General features: G+C 38.8%; 2 protein-coding genes and 3 long non-coding RNA genes across 10 annotated transcripts; 3 read left to right on the forward strand and 2 right to left on the reverse strand.

Moving 5' to 3' along the window:
- Positions 1–259: 259 nt before the first annotated feature.
- Positions 260–4,571, forward strand: LOC133745669 (alcohol acyl transferase 2-like). Its single transcript, XM_062173785.1, has 4 exons — positions 260–780; positions 918–1,325; position 2,242; positions 4,022–4,571. The coding sequence occupies exons 1-4, from the start codon at positions 334–336 to the stop codon at positions 4,552–4,554; spliced, it is 1,389 nt and encodes a 462-aa protein (XP_062029769.1). The 5' UTR covers positions 260–333; the 3' UTR covers positions 4,555–4,571.
- LOC133745670 (uncharacterized) lies at positions 1,404–3,448 on the reverse strand. The gene is made up of 3 exons (XR_009863727.1): positions 3,314–3,448; positions 2,564–2,639; positions 1,404–1,616 (listed from the first exon to the last, which is right to left on the reverse strand). It is a non-coding gene; the product is annotated as an uncharacterized LOC133745670 (long non-coding RNA).
- Positions 4,572–5,054: 483 nt separating the features above from the next.
- On the reverse strand, positions 5,055–8,535 carry LOC133746480 (uncharacterized). Of its 6 annotated transcripts, none has more exons than XR_009864174.1 (7): positions 8,145–8,528; positions 7,934–7,994; positions 7,278–7,328; positions 6,739–6,858; positions 5,633–6,046; positions 5,488–5,541; positions 5,055–5,380 (listed from the first exon to the last, which is right to left on the reverse strand). It is a non-coding gene; the product is annotated as an uncharacterized LOC133746480 (long non-coding RNA). The 6 variants fall into 6 exon arrangements; XR_009864173.1 differs by having other exon boundaries at positions 5,633–5,761; positions 5,949–6,046; positions 7,934–8,523; XR_009864172.1 differs by having other exon boundaries at positions 5,633–5,761; positions 5,903–6,046; positions 7,934–8,519.
- Positions 8,536–8,820: 285 nt separating this feature from the next.
- LOC133707548 (uncharacterized) lies at positions 8,821–9,966 on the forward strand. The gene is made up of 2 exons (XR_009845163.1): positions 8,821–9,281; positions 9,657–9,966. It is a non-coding gene; the product is annotated as an uncharacterized LOC133707548 (long non-coding RNA).
- Positions 9,967–14,892: 4,926 nt separating this feature from the next.
- On the forward strand, positions 14,893–16,232 carry LOC133744662 (uncharacterized). Its single transcript, XM_062172731.1, has 2 exons — positions 14,893–15,061; positions 15,154–16,232. The coding sequence occupies exons 1-2, from the start codon at positions 14,893–14,895 to the stop codon at positions 16,230–16,232; spliced, it is 1,248 nt and encodes a 415-aa protein (XP_062028715.1).
- The last annotated feature ends 1,835 nt before the right edge of the window (positions 16,233–18,067 follow it).

An 18,067-nucleotide genomic window follows, 5' to 3' on the forward strand; every position in this document is an offset into this window, starting at 1 on the left:
AAGTAAGAGAAGTTTTTATCCAACTTCAGATTACCACTGGAAAAATGCTGGTACAGTTGCAACTTGCAAATTATGTGTTGTACGTGCGAAACCAAATTGATGACTTTGGTAGTATATATGAGTAGTATTGATATGATTGGAAGGTTTTTGATTGTGGAAAATATTTGTGATAATAACCCAATAAACCCATTTAATACAGTCAAATACGACTGCCTACGGAAGTATCGTCTAGCATCTTTTCTATATATAGCAACTAAATTTATCGATCTAGCTTGTAGTTTTCTTGTGGTCATCCAACACTATTTTCTTTGTAAAGGTTTTGATAATCAAGCCATGGCGTTGCCATGCTCCTTAGTATTTCAGGTTAATAGAACCCAGCCACAACTTATAACTCCAGCAAGGCCAACTCCTCGTGAAACAAAGATGCTGTCAGATATAGATGGCCAGCAAGGCCTTAGGTTTCAGGCACCAGTCATTGCAGCCTTCAAGAACAATCCTTCAATGTCGAACCGAAGAGACCCTGTTCAGGTGATCAGGGAAGCAATAAGTAGAGCATTGGTGTATTACTACCCTTTGGCAGGTAGGCTCAGGGAAGGGCCTAACAGAAAGCTTTTGGTGGATTGCAACGGAGAAGGTGTCTTGTTCGTTGGGGCTAATGCTGACGTTACTCTCGAGGAAATTGGAGATGCTATTCTACCCCCTTGCCCTGTGTTAGAGGACTTCCTATGTAATGTCCTGGGCTCGGATGGCATTCTTGGTTGCCCTTTGTTGTTAGTTCAGGTAAGTCAACAGATACGTACAATAAGTTATTACTAGCTAGATGTCCTCTTTTTTTCACAGTACTAAACTATAATTTGCTCTAATGATGATAATAAGAACAGGAAGATAAAAATCGCTGACTAAACCATATTTGCTAGGTGACCATTTTGAGATGTGGAGGTTTCATACTTGCATTGCGCGTGAACCACACAATTTGTGATGCGCCTGGATTTGTCCTGTTCTTGAACACGGTTGGGGAGATGGTTCAAGGAAAAAGTGCACCATCTATTCCACCAGTGTGGGAGCGAGAGGTCTTGAATGCCCGAGATCCACCACGAATTACATGTACACATCACGAATACGAGGAAATTATTGATGAATACTCAGATAAGGGCTCTGATGCGGCAGTAATGGTGCAAAAATCTTTCTACTTTGGTCCCAATGAGATAAGGGCCTTGAAGAAACATCTTCCACCACACCTTTCCAATTGCTCTACATTCGACCTTATAACATCGTGTTTGTGGAAGTGCCGCACAGTTGCACTAGAACTTAATCCGGAACAGGTTGTTCATGTCACGCCCCGAATTTTGAATAATCAATTCAAATCCGAAACATGAATAATAACAATTACAATTAACGTCCTGAATTTTTTTCTCACAAACAACTACACTTCACACCTCTCAATATTACAATAAATCAAATCCTCAAGTTAATTATTACAACACACTCTCACCAAATCAAATTGTAAGGCTCGATGAGCTTAACTCACCTCAGTATTACAAATGCTGTAAAACTATAACAAATACTCTAACCCGCTCGATCACCGCCCTGATTCTCCTGACCTGCAGGATTACCCGCTACACCGTTTGAATAGTGTACCGGGATTGCAACAATACAAACCCGGTAAGCTTTTTGCAAAGCTCGTATGAGTAAATGAAAGGATTGCACGATTTAAAGTAACACAATCAACTCAAGCACATTTTAATTTTGTTTTGCATAAGAATTGAAGTGTACAACGTCACTTCAAGCATCAATCAACTCACATCTCATCATGACTACTCAAAAATAAACAACTTCTTACTCAATATATACTCACAGGCTTATGATTTATTTATATAAATCATCCCATGCAGTATATTATACTTACAGGCTTATGATTAATTATATTAATCACCCCATTCAGTATATCATACTTACAGGCTTATGATTAATTATATTAATCACCCCATTCAGTATGTCATGTCATACCCAAGGGCATATGATAACTCGTTTATCCCCCAAGCAGTATGATGGCAGACAGACTAGAGCTCTAACTGTATCGTAAAGTGTCACCTGGGCCAAGGTTCACCTTACGAATGACTGCTTTCCTCAATTCACTCGACTCCTCATTTAATTCATCTCAACGACTCAACTATCGCACTTTACTCAATTACCCATTATCATAGACAACACAACATCTAAGATAAATCACATATTCCAAAGGGTAATGCTCAAAATATAACTCAGTAAATCACATCAATACTTCACCCGATGTCACACCATCCAATATATATTCCACGTAAATATATATATACGTAGTCACCCACACAAGAGTGACCACTAATACCAACTATAGTTCACATGCAATAAAATCTAGAAATTCATTTTTATAGTTTAAATACATTTTACTTACCTATGGACCGTAGTCGATCAAGTCCATATAATTTAAAACAAATATTTGTTTTCGATTGAAGTTCCACAATTTCCCAATTAAATAAAATCACCGAATTTCGGTTCGTGAATGAACCATGTGCGATTTACTCACCTCGATATTCCCGCTGCGTCTTCAATTCAACACAATACACACCGAAATCGTTCACCCAAGGGAGACCGTCAATCACCTAATCACACATGACCTTAACTTAGCCAATAGCTCAAAAACATACTCAAACGACAATCCAACGGTCGGATCGAAATTAAATGATGATCCAACGGTCGGATCCTCACGGATCGCCTTTAGGATCACCCCCCAAAAATCATCACGAAGATCCAACGGTCGGATCTTCCTGAATCGTCCTTACTAACATCTTCACAAATTTATACGAAAATCCGACGGACGGATTCTCACGAATCGCCTCCCTAATCACTGTTTTGCATTTATACGAAGATCCAACGGTCGGATCTTCGCCCATGACCACACAAAGCCACTGGGACAGTCATAAGATCATCATATCAAAACTACAAGTCCAACTGACGGTCCTAACTTCACAGATCACAAATCTAACGATCGAAATCGATCTAAACTTAAAAATTCATAACTTAATCATACGATATCCAAAAATTGCGTATAATATATCGAAATGATCGTATTGAAATATAGAATCTGAAAATGTACAGAAACCATATTTTTGATCCCCGGAGGTGGCCGGAAAGGGCCGCCGGAGTTAGTGGCAGAGCCGCCGCCGACCACCGCCAATGGTGTCGGGGCCGGGCTGCTCCTCTTTATCTCATCAAACCTAACCACTTTCCTAACTAGCATGAAGTCTAAAAACGAAAGGAAGTGGTCGGAAATTACCTAGAACAGTTGAAGGTGGCCGGAAATTTTCCAGAAACCGGCGAAGAAATGCAGAAACCGGCGAGCCAAGATTTCGACGTAAAAACTTCAATTTCAGGCCTCGATTCCTTCTAGAGAGTTGTTAAGAACATCAAGGCAAACCCACTGGTTCTAGAATCAATCAAAATGATGCACTACAACTCGAGATATCACGATCGAAAGGTTTTGATTTTCGATCAAAAACCGGTCGAGCTCCGACGAACGTGAAAATGGTCGATTCAGGTCTGGTTCTTCTTGGTGCTTGTTCAGAAAGTTGATGCGAATCATATGAGCCAAGAATCAAGAGTATTGGTGGCTTGTAGCTCAAGATATTGAGATTGATTCGAAATCGGCTCAAACGGAGCCAGGTCCTCCGCCGTCACTACAGTGCATGTTGCGGCGCAAGGATGCCACCGGCGGTTGCGCAAGGTCTAGGCGAAGCTACTGGAGGTGGTCCGACGTCTTGAGGTGGCCTGAGGAGAGAGAGGTCGGCAGGTGAATGGTTGCTCTGTTTTTCTTGCTGGGTTCGGCTGATAGAGAGAGTGAGAGTGTGAGTGGGAGAGAGAGAGTGTCGGCAATGTCGATCAACACAAACAATTAACCCAGCATAATCATTAAAGTTAAAGTAATCGAATCATGAAAGTAAAGCACACTGTTTGCTTTGATTAAAGAAACAACCGGGTATTACAGTTCGGGTTTCGTGCATAGTCAATGCACGTGGGAAGCGCAACAGTCTACGTCTTCCTTTGGGTTACTACGGCAATGCATTCGTATACCCAGCTGCTGTTTCGGGAGTGAAACAATTGTGTGAAAGTCCGTTGGGATATGCACTGGAGTTGGTGATGAAGGCAAAAAATGAAATGAATGAAGAGTACATGAGATCAGTGGCAGATCTTATGGTCATAAAAGGACAGCCTCCATATACATTGACCGGTAACTTCACAGTTTCAGACAATAGACGTTTTGGCCTTGCAGATGTCAACTTGGGGTGGGGAAAGCCAACGTTTTCTGGACCTGCCAAGGCCTTGAAGTTTCTTAGTTTCTATATTCAGCACAAAAAGGAAAAAGAGGACGGGATTTTGGTGCCAGTGTGCTTGCCATCGTGGAGTATGGCGAGATTTCAGCAGGAACTCGAGAAGATGACGTCGTCGGAGATAGTGGGAAATATAAATAACACTAAATCTGCTAATATTAATGTTGCAAGGATGATTCCACGGTTGTAAGGTTTCAATGATCCTAAAATATATATTATAGTTGTAATGTCTTTAATTATTTGAACTAGCCTTCCTGCACGCGCAATGCGCGTGCGGAAGGGCCGCGCTCGCGCGTGCGTATTGTCCTTTCTCTCTTGTCACACTTGTTTGAAATGTTACTTATGAGTGCAATATAATTTCTGTGCTGCATATTACCTAACTCTTACTTAATTCTTACCCCATACTCTTTTTCTCTGGGTTTGATATTGCTAATTCTTACCCCATACTCTTTTTGTCTGGGTTTGATATTGCAAATAGCAGATAAGGTTAACCTTCAGACTTATCTGCTATAACATTGGACTGACAACCAATGACCAATGTTATAGCAGATTAGTGATGTCAACTACTCTTTTCTCCCTCTGCAGGGGGTACCTACAATTTGTTTCAGACGTACAACATTACTTAAATGGACTGACAAAGTGAAATTTACGACCACGTTTGTAAGGAGTTAACAGTTGAGGAGGAGAAACTTTCAATAACCTCATAAGCCTTTGAAATTCACATGTAATTCTTTTTTGAAATAACACCAGCAACCAATATTCATCTTGCATTAATACAGGTACAAACTAAGCATTTCATCAGCTCCTAAAATCCCAAATCCCTGCTATGAAGCTTTCAATCAATTGTTTACATGTAACAAACGAAACAATGTATCATGCAAATTAACCTGATCTTCATCCAGTGGGTGAGACTGCGATAAATTAGCTTCTGAAGAACTCACTGATTGTCTCCTCTCTCCTTGAGAGGTATTTGTACTTTGCCTTTCTGCATTGGGTGCATGAACACGGGATGGTTCCTATATAGTAACTATGTTAAGTTCAAAACATAATCGTCACAGAAAAAAGGTTCTATAAGTTGTTATATTCTATCTATGAAAGGAAGAAAAGTACAATGCTAATCTACCTGGCCATCATTCGATGGCTGAGGGCGTGATGAAGAAACTTGTCCCATAACAATCTGGAAAACCACTTCAGCCATTAATTAAAATTCCAAAAAAAAAAAAAAAATCCATGTAGTTTGGGTTAAGAGTTGCACTCGAAATCCTTACCAATAAGGAATCAAATACGGCGAGTTTGAATTAGATCAAATTCTAATCAAGGCCTTACTTGAGGCCGCATCTTTACTTGATGGTTGCAGTAATTTGGCATGTCTGTGTTTATAGCGTCCTTGAAGCTTGCTGCATTGATTGATCACATGAAAACATAAACTTTGAGGTTCAATAGCCAAATACATGGCAATTGAATCATGAGCGAAGATCATAAAGAGCATAATGCGAGTAGGAAGTGGATTTAATACAATGAATTCAAAACCATCAGACCTGTCTTGTTCAGAGCAGTGATAAAAAAAATGAAGCTTTTTCCAACCTTGTCAGCCTTTGAATGGTATAGAAGTCAGGAGCCCCTATCTGGGAGAAATGAGTTGGAAACCCTTTTCCATGCTCGGTTTGGAAGCGCTGAAGAGCCTGTTACAATAGAAGATCTGAGTCACGTGCGGCAACAAACCAGTTAAAATGCTGCGCTTAAATTTAGCTTAAAGAGATCTTGAATGAGTATGATATCTATTAAGCATGAAAACTTTATTGGATACAAAGCAGATGATGAACTTTGGTATTAGAAACTGAACTATTATCTCAACCAAAGCGCTGTTGACTGATATGTATAACTATCAACCTAAGGAGCTCAAATCGTATGATACATGGCATTCACTAAAAGAAACACTAATAACGAAAAATTAATTATCTATTTTTAAGAAAGGAAAAAAAAACTTGATTAATCAGAAACTGAAGCAATGAGAGCCAAAGAAACTCAACGGCAAAAAAGGAGTAATCTGAATCAATAATTTTATCATTTTACATAAACCCGGACATAGCAATGACAATGCAAAATCCATAGGCATAGGCATCAAAAATGAAGTCCTATTTTCCTTGAGTTACAGCATTTTTCTCCCTTGGCAAGTCAGTAGTGAACAAACATTATGGGGTAAGAAAACAATGATATACATAAACTTCCATAACAGATAAATAAACATCCTACCAATAAATAATTCAAAATATCAAAAATGAGATATTATCAACAGATTTCGTAGCCTGGGAGCTTGATGGGGGGGGAGATGTGATTCTAGAATAACTATAAATGAAGCAAGGGAGAAACTTACTATGTCAAATATATTGAATACTTTTCAATTATTGGGTAGTACACCCAAGGCGCTGCAGCAATAAGAGTATCAGGTTCCAATATCTCCTTAACATGCTCCAAGAAAGACGAACCAAGAAGACTGCCATCAGATCAGAAAATCAAGAGACAGCAATAGTAAACTTTGATAAGAAGAAAAGAAAAAAATTAGCTACAATCTTTAATTAATACATTAGAATCAGCTGAAAAATGAGGAAGGAGAAACTCAAGATGAATTGACGAAATTAAAAAAATGCCTTGAAAGTTTAATTAGGTTTCACCTAGACCAATTCTATAGCCAGACAGCAAACAATTTCTATTGGTATTAGAGTACTATGACTTCCTATAACCATACGGACACAAATCATTGCCTAGAAGAGCTTTGCTGCTATAGCTACATCAGATGGGCACTTTGTTTATAAACTTGCACAAAAACTCCTTTAGGTAACAATGAAATCCAACAGAAAAAGTAAGGACTGATGAAATATTGAACACAGTTGACAATGAAACAATTTAACATACCTGGTCTTGCGCTTTTCCTTTCAAGTCCCCAATCAAATACTTTACAGGTACCTAAACAAATGAAGTAAATGTCAACGTAGATCATTATCACCTATCTTACACAAAATACTGAAAGCTCCAAATCCTTGAGAAACAATTGAATAGCAGTATGGAGTACTCTGTGAAAATTGACGAAATTAAAACAGCATAACCCTGAGAAAACCAAAAGAAAATTTGAAAGAAAACCAAAACCAAATCAATGGAAACTTAACCCCAAAATACCCTGTCACAATTAGGTAGTCTCACCTTTAGGTAATTCGCCAAAACTGAGTCGATTTTGATTTTAATTTTGTTCCTCTGTTTGAGTTAAAATTAACCACTGCGGAATGGCCTTACTGAAACCTTGGTGGCTCCACTGTTCTAAGTAATGGAGCAGCATTATACCCTCTCCTATCCTTTTAGCTAGTCGAAAATCAAACAATATTAAAGTAGAAAGACAACCAATTCCCACTCTTCCTAGTGTAATAATAACATCATACAGAGAGGCCTTAAAAGCACGATTCAAAGCAAGTGGAAAAGAGTTTACTGCTTATACATGTTAGGTCCTAATTTGGCAGAAGAATTGCATACAAATTGGGTGATTGAAGATAAAAGAACATAGGATACAGAAACACCACCTGCAACTAATATTAGGCGACACCAACTTTCACAATGTTCCGAAATCTCCCATACATTTACCTGCAAAAATTGAAAGAAAGCGAAGCAGCATTTGGCAATCACCCACTCTTTGAAATTACCCAATGTAATAATTAACACATGGAACTTCAATCGAAAACGAAAACTCAAATAACTGAAATTCAAAATCTGGAAGCAATGATCAAGGCTGACCTTTACTGAATCCGCAACACTGTCGCTCGAGTTGATACCTATTACTCTGCCTTTTGGGTTTGATTGAGAATCAGCTCTGCCCACATCAATGGAAATAGGATACCCAAATCAATGGAACACGAAATCTGAAAGTCTCCGATTTGATTCTAATTTTTTCCTCTTTCTGGGTTTGATTTTGCTCTGCTCCTCTTTCCCTTCTCCTTTTATATGAACCGTAAATTGAGAGTGGGGTGAATAATAAGGAAGCCATATCCACTCCAATCATCTCCCACGTCCGCCTTCCGTCTCCAATCGTGCGCCCCGGCAGTCGTTCTTCTTCGAGGAGATCGTGCTAACTGCCGGCAATTTCTGTTTTCCTCAATGATTCCGTATTTATTTTCTTATTTATGTTTTTGTATTTTACATTGTTATCCCTTGTTGATAATTTTCACTTAAGTTGAACTGTTCCTTAAATCATGGGTAATTATGGGAGTTCAAAAATTTGGTGAAGCTTTGACACCAAATCTGGCGCCTCCCTTTATAGTAGTAGAGATAAAGGATCAGGATCCTCTCCTTAACTCTTTTCACCTTTGTTTATCCTTGATTGTCAGTCTCAACCGTTTAGTCGAAATCTAAAGGCCATAAATAATTCACATCAGCATCTGATTATTAATTATCCAAAAATTGGGCTAGACGACATTTCTTTCTTTCTTCTTGCCTTCTTTCTTTTCTCTTTGTTCTCTCCCTTCTTCTCCAGACTCCAGAGGATTTTCAAGTACACCTTCTTCCAAAGTTTCAATCTTGCAGAATATTATTTGTCGATGAATCATTATAAAAATTAATGGCTAAAGCCTAAATATATGGATTTCTTCGATCAGGCTGATCCCATGATTTTTCCCTCTCCTCTGCTTCACCTTCCTCATCGGCGCTCGCCGCCATCAATTCAACTCTCACAGCAACAAAAACCCTTAATTGGAGTTGGAGAAGATGAAAAGACGAAAAAGAGGGAGGCGGCTCTTCTTCTTAATGAATTGTGCATGTGTTCTACATCAAATGATTCAAATTTCAAATTCAAATTCATTCCAAGAGGACGAGGTCAGCCCCTTCTGCATCGGAAGCCAAATTGGAGGAATTGACGCTGCAGTACCAAACCAATGAGTAAAGTCCTAAATTTTTTTTAAATGAATTTAAGTAATATAAAGCAAATGAATTGAACAGTAATTTTCCATCCATGTCCAAGTTTTCATCCAGAATCTGACGACTCCTTCCTTTAAATCTTGTTTTTAATTTTTCTGAAACAAAACTGGGTTAAATTCCTTCATCAAGATATAACTATTGTGTTTCAAGGAATGCAGAAGGGGATTTTGGGATCGGGGTTTAAAGGAACACAATGGTTTTTATTCTGGTGGCTGACCTCTTGGATTGGATATTTCGATCTGATATGGGTTGTGATGATTTGCCGTGATCTTTACTAATTGGTTGGAAGAAAGAAGTTGACGTCGTTATCTAACTTTTGGGCAATTAATGATACAGTTGCAGATGCTGATTGTGGACTATTTATGCCCTTTGGATTTTGAGTGGACGGTTAGGATTAGAAGTCGAGGAGAAACAAGGCTGGAAAGAGACATGGAGAGGATCCGGATCATTGAACAAATGTATTAAAAACAACACACATATATTGAGTTACTGAAATATCTTAATTACACATTTGTATTAAAAACGACACACACACATATATTGTGTTACTGCAATATCTTAATTACACATTTGTATTAAAAACGACACACACACATATATTGTGTTACTGCAATATCTTAATTACACATTTGTCCAGGTTATGTCACTTCTCTATTTATTTATTTAAGTTTTTTCATAACAATAATCAAACTTGAAAGTTTGGAAAGCATCTAACAAAAGATCTTGATCCCTAATATGATTTAAGTATCTTTAGCAATGCTAGCTAATTTTTAGTCAAATTTAGCTAAAGTAGCGAAAAAGTTTTGGCTTGCCATTGTAAAATATGTCGGCATCAATTCTCTTTCAAATTTATATATTGAATGAAGAAATAGTTTAAATGTATTTATAAATTACACAGAACATTAGTGTAGCTGCTAAAATTAATAAAAAGATAAAAGATGCTCTCTAAAATAGCTAATTAAGGAGTCAAGATAGAGAGTCTGCTAAAGATGCTCTTAGTTGAATATAGTGTTCAATGGTACGTAGTAAATGGGTATTGGCAGCCAAATTCGCTGCAACAAGACTAGATCATAGAAAATGATTGGCCCATAGTAAATAAATTGATAAATGTGTCAAAAGTCTAATTCTACCACATTTGTTCCTCCTAAGTTGTACTTAAATAGGAATAAGTGTTTATTTCTTTTATTCCTGTAAAAACCTTAGAGAGCACCTCTCTGGCAAAACGGCGACGGTGATTACTTTAGGTCGAATCAGCGGCGGACAGAACGATGGTGGAAGATGACTTTCCGAATCCTTACTTGGAATTGTAGATGGATCGTCAGAAGCTCGAGTAGGCAAGCGTTCATTGATTTGATTCGACAGGAAAAAGTTAAAATCATTTTTCTCTCAACGTTGTGTGATGCAAAGCAATTGGAAACCCTATGTATCAAAGTAGGGTTTGATAACTGTTTGGGAGCACCTAAGGATGATGATGTCGTGGAATTGCATTCTTGTGGATGAATGAAGTGCCTGTGAGAATTAGGGAATTATTCCACTAGGCGTGTGTACGTTGCCATTGAAACAAGAGGTGCACCAGATGAGTGGCATTTAACTGGAATCTACAGCTATGTGCAGACCACCGATCGGCATGAAACCTGGAACTTAATGCGGTAGCTTGCATCGTAGATTTCACTACCATGGTTCCTTGTAAGAGATTTCAATGAGATTGCTGATAACTCGAAAAAGATTTGAGGAGTGGCTAGAAGACATACGCAGATGCAAGCTTTCTGAGAGGCGATGATGGATTGCTCCTTAATTGATATAGGATACTTTAGAAGCCCTTACGCATGGATATGAGTCTATGGACAGTGAAATTGAGGATTTTGTTTCCCTCTTCTAGTATAACACACTTGCCTCCTTGTTCCTCTGATCATAATCCTTTGTTAGTAGAGGTATGTGAGACTCTCGCCCCTTAATCTGGAAGAAAGAAATCTCTGTTTCGGTTTGAGTAATACTAGGCAATGCATTAAGAGTGTGAAGCAGTGGTGTAGTGAGGATGGCAGAGCGTGGGTGATTAGGTAATGGAGACCATATGAGTCAAATTAATATGTTAGCAAATTAAACAAACTGGGAGTGAGCTTAGCAGGTTAGCAGAAGCAAACTTTTATGTTTAGGCAGATAGAGATGAGGGCAATTAGGGCTAGACTTGAGGAATTATTACAAAACCTTATCATGTCACTGATAAGGCCGAGAAACAAGTATTACAAGCCAGTTTCAAGAATTGCTTACGCAAGAAGAAACAGTTTGGATAGAACGGTCTAGAGCTCTATGTTGAAGAGGAGAGACCAAAATACTGCTAATTTTCATCAGAGGGCTTCTAACAGAAGGCAAGAAAATAAAATTTTGGGGTTGTTTGATATGAATAATCGGTGGGTGAATGAAGGACGTGAAATTGATGATGTTGTTAGCACCTATTATCATTCGGAGGGCCTATAATAGAATGCAAGAAAATAGAATTTTGGTTTTGTTTGATATGAATAATCGGTGGGTAAATGAAGCACATGAAATTGATGGTGTTGTTAGCACCATTTATCATCGCGTGGCCTCTTATAGAAGGCAACAAAATAGGATTTTGGGTTTGTTTGATATGAATAATCGGTGGATGAATGAAGAACATGAAATTGACGATTTTGTGAGCACCTATTGTCAATAGATCTTCAGTATTTAGGGTGTAAATGCACAGGCTATGAAATTGATTTTTAATACTATGCAGCTGAAAGTAATTGATTCCAATAAACTAGAGTTTATTGGCACCGTGTTCAGATAGTGAAATCAAGGCAGCATTATTCCACATGCATCCATCAAAGTCTCAGGATCCTGATAGTATGCCACTTTTTTTCTTAATTTCAAAAATATTGGAATACAGTTGGGCTAGATGTGTGCATAACAATGAGATACTTTCTCTTTTTAGGGGTTTTGATCAGGGAGGTAAATTACACGCATATTACACTTATTCCGACAGTGAAAGCTCCAAAACATATGATTGATTTACGGCCTATTGCATTGTGCAATGTATTATATACAATTTGTTCAAAGGTGTTGGCTAATTGGTTGAAGAAGTTGTTGGGAGACATACCTATGAGATAGCTTATGGAAAAAGAGTTAATTTATAGAAGAGTATTGTGGCTTTGGCATGAAGGTTGATATGGGTAGACATCACTACTTGGCCAATTTGTTGGGTGTTCAAAGAGTAGACAAGCATGATAGGAACTTGGGTTTGCTTACGTATGTGGAGAGAACCAAAATGGTGGCATTTAGCTACTTGATAGAGAAGGTGGTAAGTTGGCGGGTAAAGTTACTCAGTAGTGCTAGTTAGTAAAGAAACTTAGATTAAAATAGTGCTCAGACAGTGCCAAATTATGTAACGAATTTGTCATGCCCCGATTTTCAAGCATAATAATAAACAATTAACAAAACACAAATACATTGGGCGTGATGTTCAGACATCAACACTAAATACCTGCGCAATTTTTTTTAAAACAAGTACGCAAGATGCCCTGAGCCCCAAATGTCAATATAGACTCATTCTTTAGAGTCACATATTACATTACAATTAGTTTACAGATTACACTGAACAACAATTCAATAAGTAAACATACCCACCAAACTCACTATACAGCGGAAGACTAAAAACATAAGTACACTTCTACGTCCAAGTTACAACAGCAACAAAGCCTCAACTTTGACGACGGTTACACTTTTGCAGTTTCAGTTTTTTTGGTTTTCGATCGTGAGGATCCAACCGTTGGATCTTCCTTTCGTTTGGGCAATTTGATCCTAGAAGTGTTTCAGAGACCTTGTGGTGTCTAAGGTGAAGTTTCATCTCGGTTGGAGTAAACTTCAATTTTTAGTTCAAGTGTGGGTTTCAAACTTTAAACAGTTTTGTACCTTGTGTTGTTTGAGTTGTAACCTTAATTTGATTAGGTGTTTGAGGAAGTTGTTTTGAGCGGAGTTTGATAGTTATGTGCTTTATCTCGTGTGGTGTGTGAAGACGCAGCGAGATTTAGAGGTGAGTAAATCTAACATTGTTTTGGGTGATAATTAAGTTATTGTTTTAGTAGAAGTAATTGTTAGATGTGAAATCATATTTTTTCAAAAATAAATATTTGTTTTGAAATATATGAACTTGATCATCAACGATTCATGGGTAAGTTAAAATGAAGTTTTGTTATAAAATGATTTTTGGGTTGTATAAATTGTGAACTATAGTTGGTATTAGTAAACTTTGGCATTAATAGTACACGATGTACTTCTTTTCTATGGTTGCTATTATATAGCATATTTTAGAAGGATTTAGTATCGTGGTGTGTTCAGAACTCTAATCTACATATGAGTCTCGTTCCCCTGGTCAGTTGCTGACCAGGGATCATTTGGTCAGTCACCGTTCGATTTCAATCGGACGGCTGACAGAACTCAACCCAGATTTCATCACTTATCTGTCAGCCGTCCGATTTCAATCGGACGGTGACTGACTAAATGATCCATGGTCAGTTGCTGACCAGGGGATCAGGAGCGATCTACATATCTCTTCACCTCGCCGACTTCAGACAAGCAGGGGAAATCACCTACAAGCTCGGAAGTCGTCAAACACGCGGAGGATCAACAAGCACCAAACACATGTGCTGATTCATCCACCATCAAAAGCCATACTCGCCACGTGACACCGCTCGTGATCTGATCAAGTTCAAGCCTCTACAGCCCTTGATCATCAGTCGTCTTCAAGTCGTCAACAAAGCAAAACTTCTGCCAAGTTCTTCATCAAGCTCGTGGGGAATCAACAAGCACCAAACACACGTGTTGGTTCATCCCCTACCAAAGCCGAAGAACACTCATCACGTGACACCACTCGTGGCCTAAATCCGATCAAGATCAAGCTTCTACAGCCCTTGGTCAATCATCTTCCTCAAATTGTCAACATAGCAGGAAGTCCACATTGCAGCCGTTTGATTCAAGATCAAGTGCTCGCCACCCTTGGATTAAATCAACGTTAGAGATCGAATCAGAGGAGAATCTTGTGAAAGAGCATCAACAGAGATTGTAACCCGCAAATTCATTAATAAAAATATATTATTTTGTACACGTGTCCTTCTTTCATTAGTTGCAGGATTTTTCGTGTTTACAAATTTGGCACGCCCAGTGGGACCATCTCTGCCTCTCATCTCTTTCTTTGACAATCTCAAGTCGCCATCCTCAGCATATATATGGCTTCAAAGATGATTCAACTCAAATCAACAAACAAGACCAATAAGGTAGCTACTCTGAAAATGAGTAGAAACCTTAACAATCATACTGTTCGGAGTGAGTCGTCTCAACTCGCGACATTCATAACTCATCCATCTCAGTCACGTCAGCCGATCATCATTTCGACAATAATAGGGGAAACCTCACTAAGAAAAGATGGTCAGCATGCTCAAGCGACTCAAGGGAACATTCTTCCTCGCACACTGCCAGTGTTGATCCGCGTACACACATACTCCCCAAATTGTCTCTTGATAACCAAACGGAAGAGATTTTGGAAGACGCCTCTTTCGCTATGCAAGTCATGGTGATTGGAGTCACCACCGTGGAAGAACAAGTGACCCATATAGCTCAATTGGCTGAAACAGTTGAGAAGCTACAGAAAACTATTGAAGAGAAGGATATGGAAATTGCCGTGCTCATGGAGAAGCTAGAAATTCAACATGGTGATGACTCAGAAAAAGGTCCGCGTGGTCATAAGAAAGACTCGTCTGGCGGATCCTTATCAGAACAAAAAGAAGAATCAAATCCCATCCTAGCTTCATGGTCAATTCAGCAACTTCAAGACAAGATTGCCAACACAATCAGAGCTCAATATGGCGGTCCCTCTCAAGATACGTTACATACTCCAAGCCTTATACCAAGCGGTTAGATAATTTGAGGATGCCAACTGGGTACCAACCTCCCAAGTTTCAACAGTTCGATGGCAAAGGTAAACCCAAGCAACACATTGCGCATTTCATCGAGACATGCAATAGCGCTGGCACAGATGGCGACTATCTTGTGAAACAGTTCGTTCGCTCACTCCAAGGGACAGCATTCGAATGGTTTACAGAATTGGAGCCTGAATCCATTGACAGCTGGGAGCAAATGGAAAAAGAGTTCTTGAATCGCTTCTTCAGTACACGTCGCATTGTGAGCATGTTAGAGCTTACCAACACCAAACAACAGAATGACGAGCGAGCTGTAGAATTCATCAACCGTTGGCGTGCACTAAGCCTCGACTGCAAGGATCGACTCTCAGAGTTGTCAGCGGTAGAAATGTGCATTCAAGGCATGCATTGGGACTTACTGTACATCCTTCAAGGGATAAAGCCTCGCACCTTTGAAGAACTTGCCACTCGAGCTCATGACATGGAATTTAGCATCGCTAGTCATAGTCGAAGAAAAGATGAAATCGTTGAATCACATAATCAGAAACGTGTCATGGAGTCTTTGGCGATCACAACTCCTGTCAAGATCACAGCACGAGTCAAGTCAAACAACCAAAACAAGTTGGAGCCGACTCATGATCAAACAAGGCAGCGCACTCTTAGAGAGCTAGAAGCTAAAATTTACCCTTTTCCAGATTCCGATGTTGTTGACATGGTGGAAAACTTGCTTCAAAATAAAATAATCAAATTGCCATACTGCAAACGTCCAGAAGAGATGCATCGCATCAATGACCCAAAGTACTGCAAGTACCACCGTGTCATTGGTCACCCAACGGAGAAGTGCTTTGTGTTGAAAGACCTCATCATGAAGCTCGCACAACAAGGAAAAATCTGTTTAGACATTGAGGATGACGTGGCTCAATCAAATCATGCTGCCATCATCTTTGATCAACTCGAAGTAGTGTCGTCCACGCCTTTGTAGGGGGCATGCTACTTGCCTAAATTTCCTTAGAGCACACAAGAATTGCAACGCTCCTAGCCAGCAAGAGCCTAAACTGCACGTGGCACCCAAAACAAAAGAAAAAAAGACGCTCCTAGCCAGCACGAGCTTAAACTGCACATGGCACAAAAAAAAAAAAAAAGATGCTCCTAGCCAGCACGAGCATAAACTGCACATGGCACAAAAAAAAAAAGTCCGTTAAGTTGAAAACCCGAAAGGGCGGCTCAAAAAAAAAAAAAAAAAAAAAAAAAAAAGTCGAATTCAAACTTCAAGTCACACCTCCAACACGTGACAACATGTTTACGGCGCACCTTGAAGTGGGGGCATTTGTAGACACCAAAAATTTAATGAAAATAAAATTCATTAAATAATTCGGTCACCACTTGAAATTATGACCGAACAAATTTAGTCAGCATGTGGGTCCCGCAAATTGTCCACTTGGCTTGTGAGTCAGCAAAATCACGCAGACTCAGAGAATGACAGTTGACGATACAAGAAAGGCTCGACGACAATAAATGAATTTGCTCCGGCTAAATCAATTGATATTAAAGCGGATCAATCAAATTAATTGATTCCGAATAAAATCAAGCATTAAATCTCGTCTGCTGATTAGATATCAATTTATTTAAATTGATAATCAAGATTAAAATCAGCCATCAAACTAATTGGCTAATTCCTTAATAGTCATGATTAAATCAGTTAATTAAAGCTGATTGATTTGATTATGCTATTAATGAAATACAATTAAAATCAGCCATCAAATTAATTGGCTAATTCCTTAATAGTCATGATTAAATCAGTTAATTAAAGCTAATTGATTTGATTATGCTATTAATGAAATACAATTAAAATCAGCCATCAAATTGATTGGATAATTCCTTAATAATCGTGATTAAATCAATTAATTAGGGCTGATTGATTTGATTACGTAATTAAGGAAAATACAATTAATTACGTGTCATCAAGGCATTCCAAATTGAGAGAGGCGCTGACACTATAAATAGCCCCTCTCAAATCAAGAGAAGGACTGGAGCGGAAGGAGAGAAAAATCACTCCCAAAGTTCATAAGTCTTCAAGCGCGTGAAGAGCCTTCAAGCTGCCAAATAGCCGGTTCATCACCAACCTCAAGTCAAAGCACTCGTCACGTGTCAACCCTCGTGGCCATCATACGACTCAAGATCAAGCGTCAATCGCCCTTGAGCCAAGTACACCATCGAGGACGACGACAGACAGAGTCATTTTTTCAGCTTTTGTTTTTGTTTTGGGTTTTTTCTCTGCTAACTTTGACTGTCAACAGTGGGATTTTGTTTGTTTTGGGTTTATGGGTTTTGTTGGGTTGCTTTTGTTATGAGCAATGGGGGACTCAGGTGGAAAAGTGAGGTTGGTTCAGTGCCCAAAGTGTGAGAATCTTCTTCCTGAGCTAGCTGATTACTCTATGTATCAGTGTGGTGCTGTTCTTAGAGGTATGCTTTCTTCTTCTTTTTGATTCAATTTTTTTTTTTTGGGCTTTCTGTTTTTGTTTGTGAGAAACTTCAGGGAAAGATGGGATTTTAGTGTTGAAACTTTTACAATTACCAAATTAGGGAGTCTCTTTATGATGGTGATACTTGTGATTCTTGTAGAAATTTGTGTTTGATTTATGAGAAGGTTAGGAACCCAAATGAGATCAGGGTTTTTGGTCTTGAAATTTGGTATGGTATAAACCTCAAAAACACACACCAACGCAAAAAGGACTAATGAATTGGATTTGTGGGGCTGAGTTTTTTATAGCTGAAAAAGATGCAACTTGCAAAGTTCATAACTCAATAACATTCTAT

This window comes from Rosa rugosa, chromosome 4, assembly GCF_958449725.1.
Source record: "Rosa rugosa chromosome 4, drRosRugo1.1, whole genome shotgun sequence".
Lineage (NCBI taxonomy): Eukaryota > Viridiplantae > Streptophyta > Magnoliopsida > Rosales > Rosaceae > Rosa > Rosa rugosa.